Source organism: Athene noctua, chromosome 1 (assembly GCF_965140245.1).
Source record: "Athene noctua chromosome 1, bAthNoc1.hap1.1, whole genome shotgun sequence".
Taxonomy (NCBI): domain Eukaryota; kingdom Metazoa; phylum Chordata; class Aves; order Strigiformes; family Strigidae; genus Athene; species Athene noctua.
Genome location: NC_134037.1, coordinates 20,292,407 through 20,310,384, shown reverse-complemented (window position 1 = coordinate 20,310,384; position 17,978 = coordinate 20,292,407). Strand labels below are relative to the sequence as shown.

At 44.5% G+C, this 17,978-nt stretch overlaps 1 protein-coding gene and 1 long non-coding RNA gene across 2 annotated transcripts; one reads left to right on the top strand and one right to left on the bottom strand.

The window, feature by feature from the left end:
- Positions 1-6,342: 6,342 nt before the first annotated feature.
- Positions 6,343-12,895, bottom strand: LOC141955950 (uncharacterized). The gene is made up of 3 exons (XR_012632804.1): positions 12,379-12,895; positions 10,372-12,224; positions 6,343-9,844 (listed from the first exon to the last, which is right to left on the bottom strand). It is a non-coding gene; the product is annotated as an uncharacterized LOC141955950 (long non-coding RNA).
- A 778-nt stretch (positions 12,896-13,673) lies between these two features.
- Positions 13,674-17,675, top strand: SOX11 (SRY-box transcription factor 11). The gene has a single exon (XM_074922235.1). It carries the CDS (start codon positions 13,718-13,720, stop codon positions 14,927-14,929), a length of 1,212 nt encoding a protein of 403 aa, XP_074778336.1. The 5' UTR covers positions 13,674-13,717; the 3' UTR covers positions 14,930-17,675.
- Positions 17,676-17,978: the final 303 nt, after the last annotated feature.

Sequence of the window (17,978 nt, the reverse complement as noted above, 5' to 3'; positions counted from 1 at the left end):
AATGAAAGTGTTCCTCTGTCTGACATCTTTCTTTACTGCATCATGCCTGTCATGCAGGATGGGGCTCTGCAACTGCTCCATGCATGTGTGCTCTAGCCTACAAAAATGGATCAATGCTATCGTTTTGTACCATCTCTGTGACTCAAGCTGAATGGAGACATGAATTACTAAGGCACTTGTTTTGAGATGGTGGTAATGGGAAGCTCAGTCTGAACCACTCACTCCATCCTCTCGCTTTGCTGGGGTTGCTGGTTGCTCTCTCTGGGTACGCTGGGGGACCTTGGGCCTGAGCAAGAACTAGAGCTCAACAAGCAATTTGGCAGTCTGCACATACCCTGCGATAGTTTGAATTTGGCATCTGATCATTTGGCTAGCAGAGTTAATGTTATTGCAAAATACTGCAGCATAAAAGAAGGGCTGTGAAAATATATGACTATTGATTTGGTAAAGGAAAGTGAGCAGATTGGTTAAATACATACTCTGGTATGCATACTTTTGTGATAACAATCATTACTTATCCCTTAGACATTTATGGCTTCTTTAGAAATTTTATTGTTGTATAAATTCATACTTGGGCACCTTATAAAAGTAGAGTTTTGACAGCATAATAGTCCATAAAGAAAACACAGTTTCAAGAACTGGACTACAGATTTTGTGGTTTGCCACCTTAATGCAGTGCCACTCAAAAAATACCAACTCCAGGTTCTGAGACCTTGAATGGCTTTTCACGATATGAAACCAGGCCTTCTTCCTTCCTAAAAGCACTCTTTGAAAGTGGATTATTAATTTGATATCAGGTTAATCCAGCTGCTTCCTCTCCATATATACATTTGGTGAATTTGAAAGCCTTTCTAAAACATTACCAACAGAAAATGCACTGAGAAATTCAGGTTTCTAGTACACAGAATTTCAGTTCTACAATTTTTCCCCTTAAAGTGCCAGAAGAGATAATGTATTAATCATTTGCCAAATTTCTATTTTCAAAACCAAACTGATTATTTTTTTTTAGTTATTTAGTTGCATGAGGACAGAAAATGTCTTTTATCACTTTCTAATATGTTTCATACCTGTTTAAGATAAAAAGCAGATCAGGCCAAATGTTCAGCAAATTAGAGGAAAAACATTCACTTTCATGTTGTTTACAAGGTGAAGTTCAAACCTGCAAAAAATTTTTAAGGTAAAAATACTGTCATTCACTTATATCCAGTAAATAGTCCAGGCACACTACTGTAACAAGATGGTTGGATATAATTTTGAATAATGTATTAATAAAGCCAGTTGTAAATTGTGATGGTGGCTGTGCAGGATAATTGTGAATCTTAGGCATTAACGCAATAATTAGTATGTGGCTCAGAAGATTTACTACTGTACTTTTAATTTGTAGGTAGCATCTATAGCAAAATAATAATAACCTGAAATGAAAACCCACATACTTAATCAAATAATGCTGTACTAATTATGTTTGTCACAAAAAGTTAATTCCTTGGAAAAGCTCTTTAATGTTTATAAAAAAGCATTATGAAGACAATTTCTTAACCTTATAGCATTTTAGCCACCACTAATTGTTGAGTTCTTCATGAAACAAATATTGGATATTTAGGGGAATTTCTTATACCTTTTCAACCATGCTCTAAAGTGAAATTGCTGCTGGTAAGATCCTATTAAGCTTATCTGAAATATAGCAATGCCAGCAGAAAAATGTGTTTGTGAGTTTTTAGGTATGTGTAGTTGTTGTGTTAGGATCCTTCAAAGAAATTTTTTTTTTTTTTTTTTTTGCTTATGCTCCATTTACAAAGGGGCAAATGATTGAATTTGCTTCACTGAATTGAACTTATACAGCTTCCTGCTGGGTTCTGGGGAGCATTTATGGAACACCACCTGGAGGGCAGCTGCTCTTTTCTCCTAGCCCTGAATATCATTAAATTTTAGCAGCAACATGACACACTGTAGAAAATTTTGTTTTAAGGCTGCACTCTTCTGTGCTGTTGTTGTCAAGAGTAGAGAGAAGAAGGGGGGCATTTCTGGAAAGAGGGAGTGATAGATTTCATTCCTTGTCAGCAAGTGCCCACAACCAGGAAAAGCAGAAGGACTGGAAGTATAAAAAGGACTCTTTTTTTTTTTTTGAGGGGAAAAAAAAAAAAAAGCCACTAGGAAGACATGTATTTCAAAACAGTACACTGTCTTTGTGTATATATAAGTACTTACGGACTGTGCTGAAGCAGTCACAATTTAACTCCATATTTGAGCTGCAGAATGTCTTCACTTAAAAAAGGAGAGAAATTGCTAACCTTATCTTTGCACATGTGGGTGACATTTGAGCTGCCCTAAGAATTCATTTTCTTGTAACTATTTGCTTAAGCATTTCACTACCAGATTAAGCCTGAAGACAACATTGCAGTGAAATGCTGTGAAACACTGCTTTATGCCTGTGCCTTCCAAAGGAGCAAGTAACTGTGGCTCAGACCCTCTATGGGTTTTATACATTTTGAACAGGTTTTTTTTTTAATTACAGTTAAGAAACCTTTTATATTAAGAGCAGAGGTAAGATGGGACTAGCTTATGACAGCTTACCTACTATTGCTGTGCTTCAGGGGTTTTTCCTCCTTTAGTTTCCAGCATCTAAGTGACAAATCCAATATGAAGAGAGGACTGCACCTCCCTGGGAATTACAATGTATGTCCCAGCTATCTCTGTGCTTCTCATATTCCCTGAAGTCTCCATCAGTCATCTTACCGATGCTATCAGGAAGCTTGGCGCAATGATCAGAAACAGCAATCTACATACAGTAAACGTTATCAATGTGATATATCTGCTCAGAGCCTTGTTATAAAAATTTAGTGGTTTTTTTCAGTGGAATATGTCAATTAACTGGTATTTCTGCACATTTTGACCTCTGCATTTCCCTCCCTCTTTCCACGTTGCACCTTTTCTCCTCACTCTCTCTGCCATTTGCATCAGCTCTTGATTCCCCTCTCTGTCCTCCTTAGTTCACCATTAAAATGCCTAATAGCAACACTAGTGTGGTATCCAAAATGAGCTGGAGTGTTGTACAATTGGTCACCAATTAATATTGTTGTGTAATACGAATGATTGACATTTTCTTCCTAAAGCAAAATCCAGAAATATGTGATTTTGTTAAAATCATGTTACTGGAAAAGCATCGCTTTCAACAGCACTGAGAAACTACTGTTACAAATGAGAAAATCTCAATAAAGATAATCTGAATAAACTTAAAATTCATATTTCTTGCTGATTTAATTTAAAGGTCTATTTCAAATAGAACAGTTGACAGAAAGTTATATCACTTACTTTCAAATTGAAATATCTATGCTCTCACTCTGACACTTCTAAATCAGAAGCTTTCATAATACTCTTCATGAGCAGCATTTCAACCAGCAGTTCCAGTTTTGTCTGGGTACTCTTTGAAAATTCACAGTGACTACAAGTATTTGCACTCTGGGAACAACAAAAGACCCCTGATGCGGACGAAAGCATCATTGTGCTTGCTATGACCCAAAGTCTGAACCAGAGAGAGGCACCAGGTCATAGACAAACACTTTGGGCTCCCTAGAGAGAGACTGAAACAGCAGCTTTACCTGTCTTGGACTAGATGGCTTAACAGTATGATCAGGACTGTTTTTTCCTCGTGACCATTGGAACTGGCTAATGCTAAACTTTCTTACAGGAAGAAAATTTTGTATTTGAAACAACTTTAACTCTTGAATATTTGTTGAAGGACCTGGTGAGGATCAATGCTGTCAAAGCAGCTCTCATCTCTGAGACTACACTGAGCAGGAGCTGCAAGACCAGCACTTCCAGCTGATTCAGAATCCTAGACTTAAATAAAAAATTATTTTGTTTTCTCAAGGGAACGGATATTAGCCATTCTGAAAGCCAAGAGAGGCCCAGGTATAAGAGAGGCAGATTCCAAGTGGCAGGTGAGGATTCTAAACTGCTTTCCAAAAACAAACCATATTTTCTAGAATTGGCCCCACATTTTCCAAGCTCAGTGTTCAGGCATACTAGAAAGGCTTTTTATATATTACAAGAAAATTCATACTTAGTGAAGCCATTGAGTTTGTCTATATTTCTTCTGCCACAGCATTCTTGCTGGAAATGAAAACCTGCATATGATGAACACCAAATAATGGATTTTCAAACTTGCACTGAAATGAAAAAGATCTTTCTCGGCAAGAGTGGTGTCTAGATAAAATGTAAATTCAATCTCTCTGCAAAGCAATTCTAAATAATCAGAAATGCATACAGTCACTAAAATACATTACCAGAATAACACAGAAATGGAAAAACATGACTACAGAAATGGAAAAACATGACTATATTTTTTTTTTCTGCTTGAGAATAGAAGTATATGGTTCTCCCAAATAATCATCTGTTTCAAGAGACAACTGTTCACATGCAAAAAAATCATGTTTCCATTTCATATATCTTGCTTCCTGGATTGGCTCTGATTCTGATCTTTACCCTGGCCCAAAATGGAAGCAATTGCATTGTACAAGCTGTCTTTTCAAACGTGACTTCTCAGGGTACTTATTCATTTAGTCTCAAGACTGTGTGGTGAAGAATCCACAGGACTGTAATGGGGAGGATTTCAGGGCCATTCCTTTTCTGCCAGGCTCATTGTGTAGCCTTAGATAAATTAGCTTAGCACTGGCTCAGATCTTCCTTTCCTGCTTCAGTTTGTTTATGTCTAAATTGTCAGATGAAGAGCTTGGAGAGCACTCTGAACTTGTGCGTAGCCAGTCAGCTGTCCCTTTTCTTCTCTTGCAGTTTGGGAAGTGAAAAAGAAAGGAGATGCAAAGGTATGCAGAAGCGGTTAAGCAGACCTCTGTTAATCTTATTCACAAGAGATATGTTGTTTTGTTTTTTTTTTTATAGTGAATTTACCCTGAAAGGTGAGGAATATACTGGACTGTGTTTGTATCTGAATGAAGGTTTTGGGCATGCACTCAGGATTTGGGGCATGTCTATACTTAAAAAATTGTTCCCTCCATACTCTACTTAGCTGGCAGCACAGACATTCCTCTGGTTGCACAGTCAGTCAGATAAATCAGGACCTTCCAGGTAAAGCAGAAAACAGAAATTGCAAAGAGGTTTCTAGCTCCCTGTACCATCCTTTTCCAACCAGTACTGATGGTGCATGGTGCAAGGAGAACCCCAAAAATGCAGCTCCCTTATATAAATCGCCGATAATAATTCCTTACCTCAGACTTCGCCTTGTCATGAGATATCAACTGCTGTGAAAATTGCAAGTACAATTAATTATTAATTTCTGGTTTATTATTGATTGACCATTTTGTCAAACAGACTATATAATAGGCTGTAATAAACTCTTTCTATTTGCTGCTCTGACTTACAATTCCTAGTGCAGCAAAACTGAAAAATAAGATCAAATCTCAGCTGACTTACAAAGATCATTAGTAACCATGTCTTGTATGCAAGAACTGGATTCGGGCCATGCTGACACAAGACAATCAGTTTTCTATACTTGCAGGATGCTGTAATGAAATGCCTGATTTGATGAAGTTAGAGGTGTTATGATATTTTCATCATTGTGTAATAAAGCATCAGGAAACCTTCAAGCCTCTAATGTTATTAAATATCTTGGTGGTGTTAATACTAACAGTGTACAGTTTGCAATGTAAGGGAAGGCTAAGGGAAGGAGGAGGGAGAAGGACAGTTTGGGCTTTTGGTTTAAGGTGAAAAATCTTTTTCAAATTAATGTGTTCACCATCATTAAATGACTGGTACAGTCAGGGTTTTGCATGCACCTGGAACCTCCCAGCATATTCGTAAATAAGAAATAGTGGAATGAATAAATAGTTTCTCATTTTTACTACAAAGCAAAGGTTATTAGAGTGAATGGTATGCTGTTTTTTTGCAGTTACTTATTTTTTGTCTCTATTTAGTAATATTGTTGGATATTCTTTTAGGAACTGAAAGAACACAAGAAGATTTTCATAGGAATTAGTAATGTACTTTTATATGCATATACATTTGCAGGTCCATAGTGGCTTATATTTTAAAGTTATGATCCAAATTTACCACAAATTAATAAAAATGGAAAATTAAACCCAGTATTAACTTAAGTGTTTCTTTCCCAGGGTCCCAGTCACACTCAGCATATTTAATTCATTCCTGCGAATTCAGCGGGGCTTTGTGTAGAAATAAAACAAACAGCATTTCTATGTGCCTTCATTGTTTAGCTACTGTACAATTTCTTGTGACTGCTGATATTATTTATAACTAGGACGTTTGTTTGTTTGTTTTCCATTTGTAAAAAAAATAGGCAATGAAACATTTGTTAAATTTATTTCTTTTTGAAACAATGGCAACAGAAAGATTTACATGGACATAACAAAACAAGGGCTTTATAAAGATCTTCATATAACCTTTTCTCTCTAAATATATACAACCAATAGGAATATTCTGTGGTTTTCTTCTTTGTTCAGTAATGAAGCGTTAATTTCTATTTCCACTGTACAGCTGTTGTACTTCTCTCACTCGGATTTTGCCAGCACAAGCCCAAGCTCATGATTGCCAGCAAGAAAAGTCTGCCTGGAGGGAGCAGTCAGGGCAGCCCAAGAAACCCACATCTCCAGCTTTTCCAAGTCGAGCTCTGCGAAAAGGGCAGAGATAGCTCGGATGGGAACACAGCCAGGGCACCTGGCGGATGCGCTGACTCCATACTCCAAGTAGTTCCTGCCTATGCTGTAAAGCTTCACAGCTATCTAGGAAGGAGATTACCTTGCACAAAGCCAGCATGCACACCATCGAGCTCATCGGCTTGGGCTCCACACATCACACACAACGCTTTCGCAGCTCACTGATGAGAAAGCACTGCTGAAGCCAACCTCTGAGCTGTTCCCTGGTGGGTGACTCCTGGCTGATCTGATAGGGCAGGTCACATTACAGCCATGCCCTTGGGTATCTTCAGTTTTGTGATTGACATGGAACTAGGTGGCATTTAGGGCAAGGCCCTTCTTAGCAAAACCCCTGCAGAATTTTGCAGAGTCCTGCTCACTGCGTGAGTCCTGTAAATTACAAATATTTCAGGAATATGCTGCAGAGTGGCTTTTCACTTGCGCTATAACTGTATACACAAAGGCCAGCTGATCAGCAGATCTCAATCAGGTGAGCATGCGGGACATGAGACTTCTTAAGTGTCTTTCCTGCAGGTCATGTTGCTGCCTCCTTCAAGGAAGTAGAGCTAAAGAAAACCCCCTGTGTCCATTTTATAGCTTCAAATGTTATTTGGTTGTAAGTGAGGGTGAGGCCAGCTGCAGCCCTCCACTGTTCTTTAGGAGGAAGGAAAAGGTAAATGATAAATCTGTGTGTCTGCGTCTGTTCAACTGTGAACATGCTTTCTGTCTCTAATGAGTATATTGGTGTGATACCTAATGCATACATTCTGTTATGCATTTTTGTCATGCCCTTGCTAAATTTTCACATTCTAAGAAACCCAGTGGACTAAATAAACTTCCCCTCTACCCCAAAAAATATTAAGCAAATCCAATGCAATAGCTATGATTATCATTCTAGACTTGATAACGAGAATCTTTAAGCATATTGCATAAATTAAGTACATAATGTAACAAATCCTACATGAGTCGTAAATAGTCTCCACCTAAGCAGCCTAACTGGCACACATGAGTGTGAAATATTATACAGTGAAACCTGTGTGCCCTAAGAGACTACCCTAGGGTATTGACAAATACTTTACAACATCAAATTACTCATATTAAGCAAGCTGGCTCTGCAATTTAACCAGAGATGGTCTATAATTGTTTCAAGGTACAACATTTTTTCCTAAGAGACCTGCTAAAGCACTATGGATTTCAATGCCTATAGGCTAACAATATAAATGTATAGTATTATGAATAAACTCTATCACTTTGAATTGTTTTGAGTTTTGTGGAAGATTTCATATCAATCAAAATAAAAGCTGTTAAAAATTATTGTTTTCTTTTTAACTCCATGTAACCGGCTATTGAATATTTAATTAAGCTAAAATTAAAATTTTGTGTTAAATTCACACATTGAAATAACATATTTCAAGTTTTCAGTAGAAACAAGTAAACATTTCCACTTAAGCTTAGTAACAGTAATTTCTGATATCGGATAACTGCAATATAATCTCATATGGAATTCCCTTCACTTTTTTTCAAGTATAATTTTCAGACACTTTTAATAAGAGACACATCTCTTTTAAATTGTTCTCCTGCCCTAGAAAGCGATTTGGCAAAAATGGCACTGGGGGCTCTGGATTCATTATCACACTGCTTCTCCTACCCAATGAGCTCAGTTTGCAAGTAAATTTCTAACTGCCAGCTGCACAAACTCAGCCTGAGTCCTGGACCCCTTCCATCTCATGCATCACCACCAGTAATAAATATCCTGTATGCCAGAATATGCCCTCCATGGCATCTGTGCAATCCCAGTGCCGTCCATGAATTTGCACAGGTGTTGCTGGGGGCAGACATTCAAATCAATAGGGTTACACACAAGTGGCTGAGGAAATTATCTGCCAAACAGAACTACTGGTACTACAATGATCTGTGGAATGGAAGGGACCCTGTCTGACTTGCAGAGCCGGGTTTTAGTCTCACAACCAGGAAAAAAAGAGTGTTTTGTCTTACAAACAAAAATTCTGAGAGGGTTGCAATGTATGTGGAACATCCCAACACTATTTTTTATGCCATTTCAAAATAATAAAATAGTTTTGCAGTATACGTAATGCCCAAAGAATACATTTGGATATTTTGTTTGTTTTTCCAAAGCAAAGGCTTTGTGGAAACCACAGTCTAAAACAATCTCAACTCCAAGAGCATGCGGTAGATAACGTACAGTAGCTGAAAAGACAGGAGAGGATCCCATTTTCCTAGCAATGACAAGGAAGTTGAATTTTTCATGTGAATTAGCGCTTAAGATAAAAACTCTAGGGAAGGGAAGATGCACCAAATCTTAAAAAGCACAGCCAGTGTGCCTTTTCACTATTTTACCCTGCATTAGCTAACACAAGGTAAAACCACAGCTTATTTTTTCCTCATGAATGCAAGACTCAAGGAATTTACATTTATTCCAGAAAAGATCCCTAGGAAATGTGTCTGTGATCTAACCTCGGGTGTGACCCCTCTGTTCAGAATTCATATGTTTCCCGTTAAGACAAACTCTCTTGACACTGTAATTTTTCTTACTCCCATTTTGAATCTACAGCTTGTGATTGAAACCACTTCCCACACCTTGCAGAAGGTGCGTAACTCCAGTTTTCCCACACGTTCCCCATGCAAAGTCATTTTGGGCTCTCCAGACAAAAATCTACAGCACAATTCAGAACAGGCATGAAATAAATAGCCAAAAGAACACTGCACTCATAGTACTATTTGTCTTCAGAGTTAGCACAGTAAAAATCTTGGGTTTTGGTTTACTTAAATCTAACAGAGAGCAGACACTATAAGGAGAGGGAATATCCTCCTCTTTTTCTAAAACACTGTTTCTTCAACTACAAACTTTTTTTTCCCCTATTTTATTCTTGTTTGGTAGTCAAAATCTTGCAAGAACAGCATAAAGCCAGTCTCTTGAAAAGATGGATCTCTTCACATTTTTAAGCACCAACGGGGGCAGACAGAAGCACATAGGGCCACACTGAGAGGGCCTGTATTCCTGTGTGAAGCGTTTTCTGCTGCTTAGCTTCAGGCCTTTGGAGGCAGCTCGCCAGCGTCTTGACTCGGAGACCTCAGTGCTTTCACTGGCATTATATATTCATGCTGCACCGTGTTCAGGAGAACATGTCCCCAGCACTAGGAAGCTCAGCGTAGATGCAGACCTGCAAAAAAAGGGGGCAAGCAGAGGGCACTCTAGTGAATCCTGGTTTACCTGTTCTCTCCCACTTCCTGGGCTAGCCTAGGCTTCTCTTGACCCAGATAATGGAAAGATGATGATTCATTTGAATTTCAAAAGAACGAGTAGTGGGCTGTTAGCTCTAACTACTGCGCTCTAATAGAATATACACACACGCACACATACAATTATTGAACTGCTTTTAGAACAGTAAATTATTTCATTTTAATAGTAATATCTACTTATTCATGTAGATGTTTTAATCAGATTTCTAAAATCCTCAAGATAATCCTGAGTGTGGCTATTATCTACCAGTCTGTTTTCAGCTTCATTATTTTCCTAACACTACCCTTCAAAATAAAACAAAAAACAATCAGAACGTAACATTAACAAGCATGAGAAAACAGTATTGCTGTTTATATTTAAAAGATCACTTTGAGGAAAAATTGAAATGCTGCCAAGACACTTCAGAAAATGAGATATACCAGAAAAATAGAAAAAAATGGGATTTACGGAAGTTATGTGATGCCCATAGTATTAACACGCTTCTTCACATGGACACACACAAAGAAGAAACATTCCAGATGAAGTCTGTTGTAACAACGGTGGCTTCGATACATCCCAAAGCTTTATCAAAAATGATCTCTCCTGATCTTAAATGTGTTAAATGTCAGATTCTGTCACCCTGGTGGAGGGTGTCCTAGTCATCCAAATCTCTTATCAATACTGATTATATGGTTTCCATTGCAATTGACTGAAAATTTTCCAAAATAGTTCATGGCTCTTCGAAAATGATGATTCAACAAAGTAACAGTAGTTTATGAAAATTCATTGTTTTGATTCATTTCACAGGAAATTGAGGAAACATTTAATTTTCATTTCATCAGCTTGAATCTTATACAATTATATAATGAAATCTCCCATAAAAGTTGAAACACTCACAACAAACTAAAACATTTTGATGTGTTTCATTTTGCAAAACTACACTATTACTTCTATCTGGATTCAAAACGCATGCAAAAACCCTGGAATCTCTCACAGAGGCAATTTTGTTGGTAATCTGAATACTGATATTTACAGAAAAATACTAAGAAATAGGATTAACCAAGACGCTTGGTATCCTGGTACCATTTTAGCTAGTCCCAACAGCAGTAAAGCTGCCTTCCCTGGAGGCAGCCAGCCAGCTGTGTATCTCCTAAGACTCCTGGCCATGCCACCGTTATAAGAAACATACTCTCGCCCTTTCCGAAACTCTTGCGACACAGATGGCTGTGTCCGATCTGAGCGAGTCCCCACCCAGACAGAGTGGGAAGTGCCAAATTCACAGTCCTCTTGGAAGGAATGCCCTGCTCTGCCAACAGCCCTCCTCAGAAAGACCACAGCTGACCACAGCTGCGGCACAAACCCAGGCACTCCCAAAGGTACTGCACCCTCTCCTCATGTGGTTTCTCTAAACTGTAACATTTCCTGACAGGCTGAGAACCCTGCCAGGCAAGTTTTTCATTTTACCTCCTATCTCAAAGGATAAGCATTATTACAGGGCTAGACTGTACCACCAGGGACAAACACATGGAGAGAGAGAGGTGGCAGCAAGCCTCGGAGGAAAAATCCCTCCTGGGGGCACTCATGGAGAGGCAGAGCGGCATTTTTCAAAATCCATCTTTACAATGAAGTAAGTGAACCTTTTTAAGCTACGCCCTTTCTTTTCCCTCTACTCTGTACACCCAGCTGGGGTCAGGCAGTGGAAGCAATATGACACTATGTATCTGCCTCTCCTCTACTCCTTCAAACTCCTGACTCCTGACAAGTGCAGCTGAGACCTCGCAGCCCTAATGTATCCATAAAGCTAAAAGAGGTGAGTGACTTTATTTTTGTTCCTGTAACAGCACTAGTCACTCTGCAGCCCTATGATATCATAGTCACATCATCCAACACAGTAATTTTGCTGTGGTCTGAGGAAAATGAACCACGGTGCTAATTAGAGGATGATGTACCAGGGGACCTGCTGCCCCATTAGCACCAGTTCATAGGATGCGCTCTGACAGAGGAGAGGCTGTGCCAGGACTCATCCCTCTCACTGCCATCATGTCTGCACCCAGCCAGAAACCATCACAGAACTTATTAAACTTCTGTCTTGCTAATAACTATAAGCAGTAGCTAGAAAACCACAAAGGGACCCGCAGAACAGTATGTGAATTCATTTTCAGCACACGTTTTGCAAAGCAAAATGACCACAGATGAGTACACCGTCGGCTTTCGATTTCATAAATTCTGCGATGAAAACAAACACGGGATTATCTGGAATAGCTGGATCCGCTACGGGTGTTCTGCAATAACCACAACACTGTTGAATAACTGGATGCTTTCTGGAAAACAAACAAACAAAAAGTCAGCACTGTTAGATGCTTTCTGTAAATTTTCAGCCCTTACTCTGGAGAAACCGCGTTTAATCCTTTGCCTACACCACGCGGAAAATGCCCCCGGGTGGGTGCGATGACCTCCCTCAGCCGGCACGCTTACCTCCTGCGGGCAGGCTGGGCCTTCTCTGGCGGACAGGGGCACCTCCCCCGTGCCTAAGGCAGGCCGGCCCGGCCCCGAGGAGCAGCGGGCACCGCCGCCCAGCCGGCCGGGGCCGCCGAGGCACGGTCTGCGGGCAACCGGATTCCCCTCTCCGCGCCCGTGGAGCGCGCCCGGCACTGCCCTGCGGCATCGCAGCCCCGTCCGCTACCGAGGAGCCACCGACACGAGGCCGGTGAGGGGAGTGAGCCCGTGAGGGCAGAGGGGACCGAGGCACCCGGCGCGTTCCTCCGGCGGCTCCTCACGGCCCCGGCCCCGCTGCGGAAGGGAAGGCGGCCGTGGGCGGACCCGCGCCGCCGACCACCGCGGCCGCGCCGCGCTACGGCGGGCACTCCGCCCCGGCGAGGGCAGCCCCACGCACCCGCAGCGGGGGAGCGGGGGAAGGCGGCGGGAACGGCCCCGGGGACGGCCCCGGTCACCCGGCCCCGGTCACCCGGCCCCGGCCCCGCTCCCGCTCCCGCCAGAGGGGCCGTCGAGCCGCCGCTGCGGCGGCCGCGGAGCGCCAGCGCCCCCTGCCGCCCCGAGCCGCGCGGGGCCCCGCGGCCCCCTGAGGGGAGCGGGCCACGGGGGGGGAGCCGCCCCCGCCGCCGCCGCCGCCGCCGCCGCCGCCCCCCCCCTCCCTCCCTCCCCTCCCCTCCCCTCCCCGTACCGCTCCGCGCCCGGCGGCAGCCAGCGGAGCGAAGCCTCCCGCGGCGCCGCAGCCGCCGCCGCCGCCTCCCGGGCGGAGGGACGAGCCGGCGACAGCCAGCGCCCCCCCCCTCCCGCCCGCCCGGCGCGGCCGCCCCCCGCGCAGGGGGTGTGTTCGCGGGGGGAAGGGGGGAGGGGCGGGCGGCCGGGAGCGGTGGGCGGGCCGGTGGGCGGGGCCGATCGGCGCCATTGGCCGGCGGCGGGAGTGATGTCACCCATATGACACGCTGATAACGCGTCGGGCGCGGAGCCGGGAGTTTCGCAGAAGGGGGAGCGCGCGCGGCGCGGCGGGGCAGGGCGGGCGGCGCGCGAGGCCGGGGCAGGGGCACAGCGCGGCGCCCAGCGCACCAGCCCAGCCGCGCCCCAGCCCAGCCCGGCCCGGCCCGGCCGCAGCGGCCGCCGGGGCTGCGGGCAGCAGCCAGCGCCCGCCGGTCGCCCCGCGGGCTCCGCCTTGCAGCGCGGGGGAGAGCTCGGCTCGCTCGCAGAAGGGGCAAGGTGCGGCGGCGGCGGCGGTGGGAGGGGGCGGCGGAGCGGCTTTGTTGGCTCGGAGGGGAGCGGCGCGGCGGGAAGAGCGGCGCGGCGGCGAGAGCCCACCATGGTGCAGCAGGCGGAAAGTACGGAGGCGGAGAGCAACCTGCCCCGGGAGGCGATGGACACAGAAGAGGGCGAGTTCATGGCTTGCAGCCCGGTCGCGTTGGACGAGAGCGATCCGGACTGGTGCAAAACGGCATCGGGGCACATAAAGAGGCCGATGAACGCGTTCATGGTGTGGTCTAAGATCGAGAGGAGAAAAATCATGGAGCAGTCGCCGGACATGCACAACGCGGAGATCTCCAAGCGCCTGGGCAAGCGGTGGAAAATGCTGAAGGACAGCGAGAAGATCCCTTTCATCCGGGAGGCGGAGAGGCTGCGGCTCAAGCACATGGCCGATTACCCCGACTACAAATACCGGCCCAGGAAAAAGCCCAAAATGGACCCATCGGCCAAGCCCAACGCCAGCCAAAGTCCGGAGAAAAACGCACCCACCAGCAGCGGCGGCAGCAAAAGCGCCAAGAGCTCCAGCAAGAAGTGTAGCAAGCTGAAAGCCTCCTCCGCCTCCTCGCCCCCCAAGCCGGGAGCCAAAGCCGCCCACCACGGGGACTACGCGGGAGACGAGTACGTCTTCGGTACCCTGAAAGTGAGCAGCAAGACGGTCAAGTGCGTCTTCATGGACGAGGAGGAGGACGAGGAGGAGGACGAGGACGAGCTGCAGCTGCGGATCAAGCAGGAGGCGGACGAGGAGGAGGAGGACGAGGAGCCGGGGCCGCAGCAGCTGCGGCGGTACAACGTGGCCAAAGTGCCGGCGAGTCCCACCTTGAGCTCCTCGGCGGAGTCCACCGAGGGGGCCAGCCTCTACGAGGAGGTGCGGGGCGGCGCCGCGGCGGCGGGCGGCGGCAGCAGACTCTACTACAGCTTCAAGAACATCACCAAGCAGGGCCCGCCGCCGCCGCAGCAGCCGCCCGGCCTCTCGCCAGCCTCCTCCCGGTCCATCTCCACCTCGTCGGCCGGCAGCGAGGAGGCGGACGACCTGCTCTTCGACCTCAGCCTCAACTTCTCCCAGCACGGCCACGCCGCCGCCGAGCTGGGGGCGGGCGCCGCCGCCGGCAACCTCTCCCTCTCGCTGGTGGACAAGGACCTGGACTCCTTCAGCGAGGGCAGCCTCGGCTCCCACTTCGAGTTCCCCGACTACTGCACCCCGGAGCTGAGCGAGATGATCGCGGGCGACTGGCTGGAGGCGAACTTCTCCGACCTGGTGTTCACGTACTGAGCGGGGCGGCGGCGGCGAGGGCGGGCGGCGAGGCGGCGGCGGAGCTGGAGCGGCGCACGCCGGTGATGATGATGATGGTGATGATGATGATGCTGATTAAAAAAAAAAAAGTCTTGTTTTCTTTTAACAAAAAAAAATCTCGAAGTTAGTTCCGAGCCCGGGAGTTGTGATTTTTATTTTTTTAAATTTTTTTGTGTTTTTTAATTTTTATTGCATTTGGTGATCACAACAACAACAGCAAAGGCAAATGGGACTGGGGGAAAAAAATGATACAGAAGGCGCTGTTTGAAGCTTGTCGGTCTCTGATTGAAGTCTGGAAGATGGTCTGCAAAGAAGTCTTTTGGCAGCACAACTGTTACTCAAGGGGGTTTGTGGATTTTTTTTTTTTTCCCGTGAGAGATCTTAAAGAACTGTTCTGATTTTTAATTTTTTTTTTTCCGAAAGGGACCATTGCAACTTTTTTTGGAGGGAGAAAACTGATGTCTTCTATGCATCCGATTCTTAACAAAGCTGCAGGGAGCTTGAAAAAATGCAGACTGTACAAACGCTTACAAATAACTGAACTGACTTAAGATCAGAGTTTACTTTTCAGATCAAATTGTTTATGGTTTTACAAATGTGATTTCTACTTGCCAACTTTTTTTTTTGTAACTTGTTCCCTTATACCTCCTTGATTGAATACCAGACAGCCTAGACCTCAGTACAAAAAGGTATTGAAACATTTTTGATACATAACAGACCTCAGTCTTTTTTAAAAATTAATATATTTTCAGGCGTATTTTTGTACAGTGAAAAGGGAACATTCTTGCTGTGTTTTTTCAGTAAGACTTTTCAGGCACTTCTTCCCTTTTATTTTCTTTTTTTTTTCTCTGTTTTTAGCATGCAAGTTTGTTGGTACGTTACGTCCTGGTTTTAAAAGGATTAAAATTTTAAAAAAATAATCCTTGCATCTAAAGGCCTTGTGGTTTTAAAAAAAAAAAGAAACAAACACTTTTTTTGTACAGCTATAGTTCAGATTTGTTCAATATTTGTAGGTAAAGATTTATTGAAAATGGTGATATAGACCTCAGAGCTGTTATCTTAGTTTAAAAGATTGTATATGTACTGTACTATAGTAGGACTTTATGTATCTCATACGCTGTGATATGTGGATGGGGCCCCAGATGGAAGGTATGAAACTGGATTCTCGATTTTAGCAAAAAAAAAAAAGAAAAAAAGGCACATAGTTAAAAAAGTTTCTCATGTTGTGCAATATAATCTAAAGTACAGACCATCTGCATATTTTGTAGCAAATGATGGCAAAAGCAGACTTGTGCACTGTCAACATCATAGCCTGTTTTTTTTTTTTAATGCTGAAAGTCTGTATCTTGACAATTTTAATAAATCAGCTGGAACTGATAGAAACTCGTATCGCTATTAGTGTCTGTAGAAGTAACGCTGGAGATGCCATGTTGTCACCCCTCGCCTGCGGAGGAGCGGTAGCTGTAGGCTGTTGTGCGTGACCAGAGCTAGGGGGGAAGGAGAGGAAGGACTGCTTCTTTTCTTTTCCTTTTTTTTTTTTTTTTTTTTGACCTCCCGTCGCCTTTTTCCCCCGCCTTGGCTCCGCCAGGCCCCGGTGGGTGCCCGCCGGCGCCGGGGGTTGCCGTCAGGCGGGGCCGGGCCTGGCTGCCGGCGGGCCGGGCGGCGGCAGGTGGGCTCGCCCCGGCTCTTTTCGGCTCTCCCGCATCCCCCCCCTCCCCAGCAGGCGGTGAACAAGCCCAGCTCCCCGGGGCCGCCCCCCGCCCCCCCGCATCCGCTTTCCAGGGAGGTGGGCTGCGGGCGGGAGCGGCGGGGCCGGCTGCCGCTCCCGCCGTCGGGGACGCGGCTCCCCCCGGTCCTCTCCGCGCTGCTCCCACCTCCTTCCCTTTTTTGATCAATAGCCTGGGCGAGACTTGACGCGGAGATGCTGGGGGTGGCGGGGCTGCATCTCCTCCGGCCCGGCCCGGCCCGGCGGGGCGGCTCCGGCCCCTCTCCCGAGAGCCGCCCGCCGCCCCGGGCGGGGCACGGGAAGGAAGGGGGGTACGAGCTTCTGCTGTAGGTGAGCAGACTTTGTCAGTGTGCATTTTTTACTTTTTTTTTTTTTTTTTTAACCTTAGGAGCCATCAGATTTCAGTTGCGTGCTCTGAAATAACTGCTGATGGCAATAAACAGACTCACAAGGTGGAAGTTTGTTTCTCAAGAAGTTTACTTTTTATCTGATAGGCATTGTTTTTGTTTTTTTTTTTTTCTCCACTAATTAATGATCCAGCTGTTTACAGGGACAATTCACTGTGCTGGTGTTTTGGTGGCAACCACTGCTACAGGCTTTCAGACTTGCTGAAATGAAAATCCTGCATACACATTTGTAAGGCATAATAAAACATAACATTAAAACCTGCATGCATGTTATGTTTAATCAAAGACAACTCTTAGGCATTTAAGTGGTGAGATATCTTACTTTAGGTTAGTTAAACTGGTAGTAAAATGATTAATATAATCTGATCTCTTTCTAATAATAATAATAATAAAACACTCATGATTCTAAATAAAAGTTGTTTGGCCTAAATCTTTGCTATCAGAAAAGAGATATAGCATATCTGGGAACTCAAATTTATGTCTTGCATTGTGATAATTCTTTATGAGAAACTGTGTTTTAAAACAAACTTAATTACAATATACAAGATATCCTTGGCAATGGATAGTCCTCAATAAAACAGAGTTTCTTGAATTTTCAGTTTTTGGTCTCAAATGATTAGTGTGTTCTCCATGTAATAACTTAGTAATCAGACTGAAAACAAATGACATTTATCTCTTCTAAGGCAAAAGAGTGAAAGAAAATAGATACACTGAAGTGCTCTAGCCCAGCTATTCACTATCCTGCTATCGAAAATCTGTTCTTGGGCTAGGGTGATGGAGTAAGTTGATCAGGTTTTAAGTCTTAAAACTGAGCCAAAATTCTCTTAGTAATTCTTCAAGCTATCATGAGAGTATGGGGACTTGTTTCTTCCAGTCCCTTTCTTCTGATATGCAT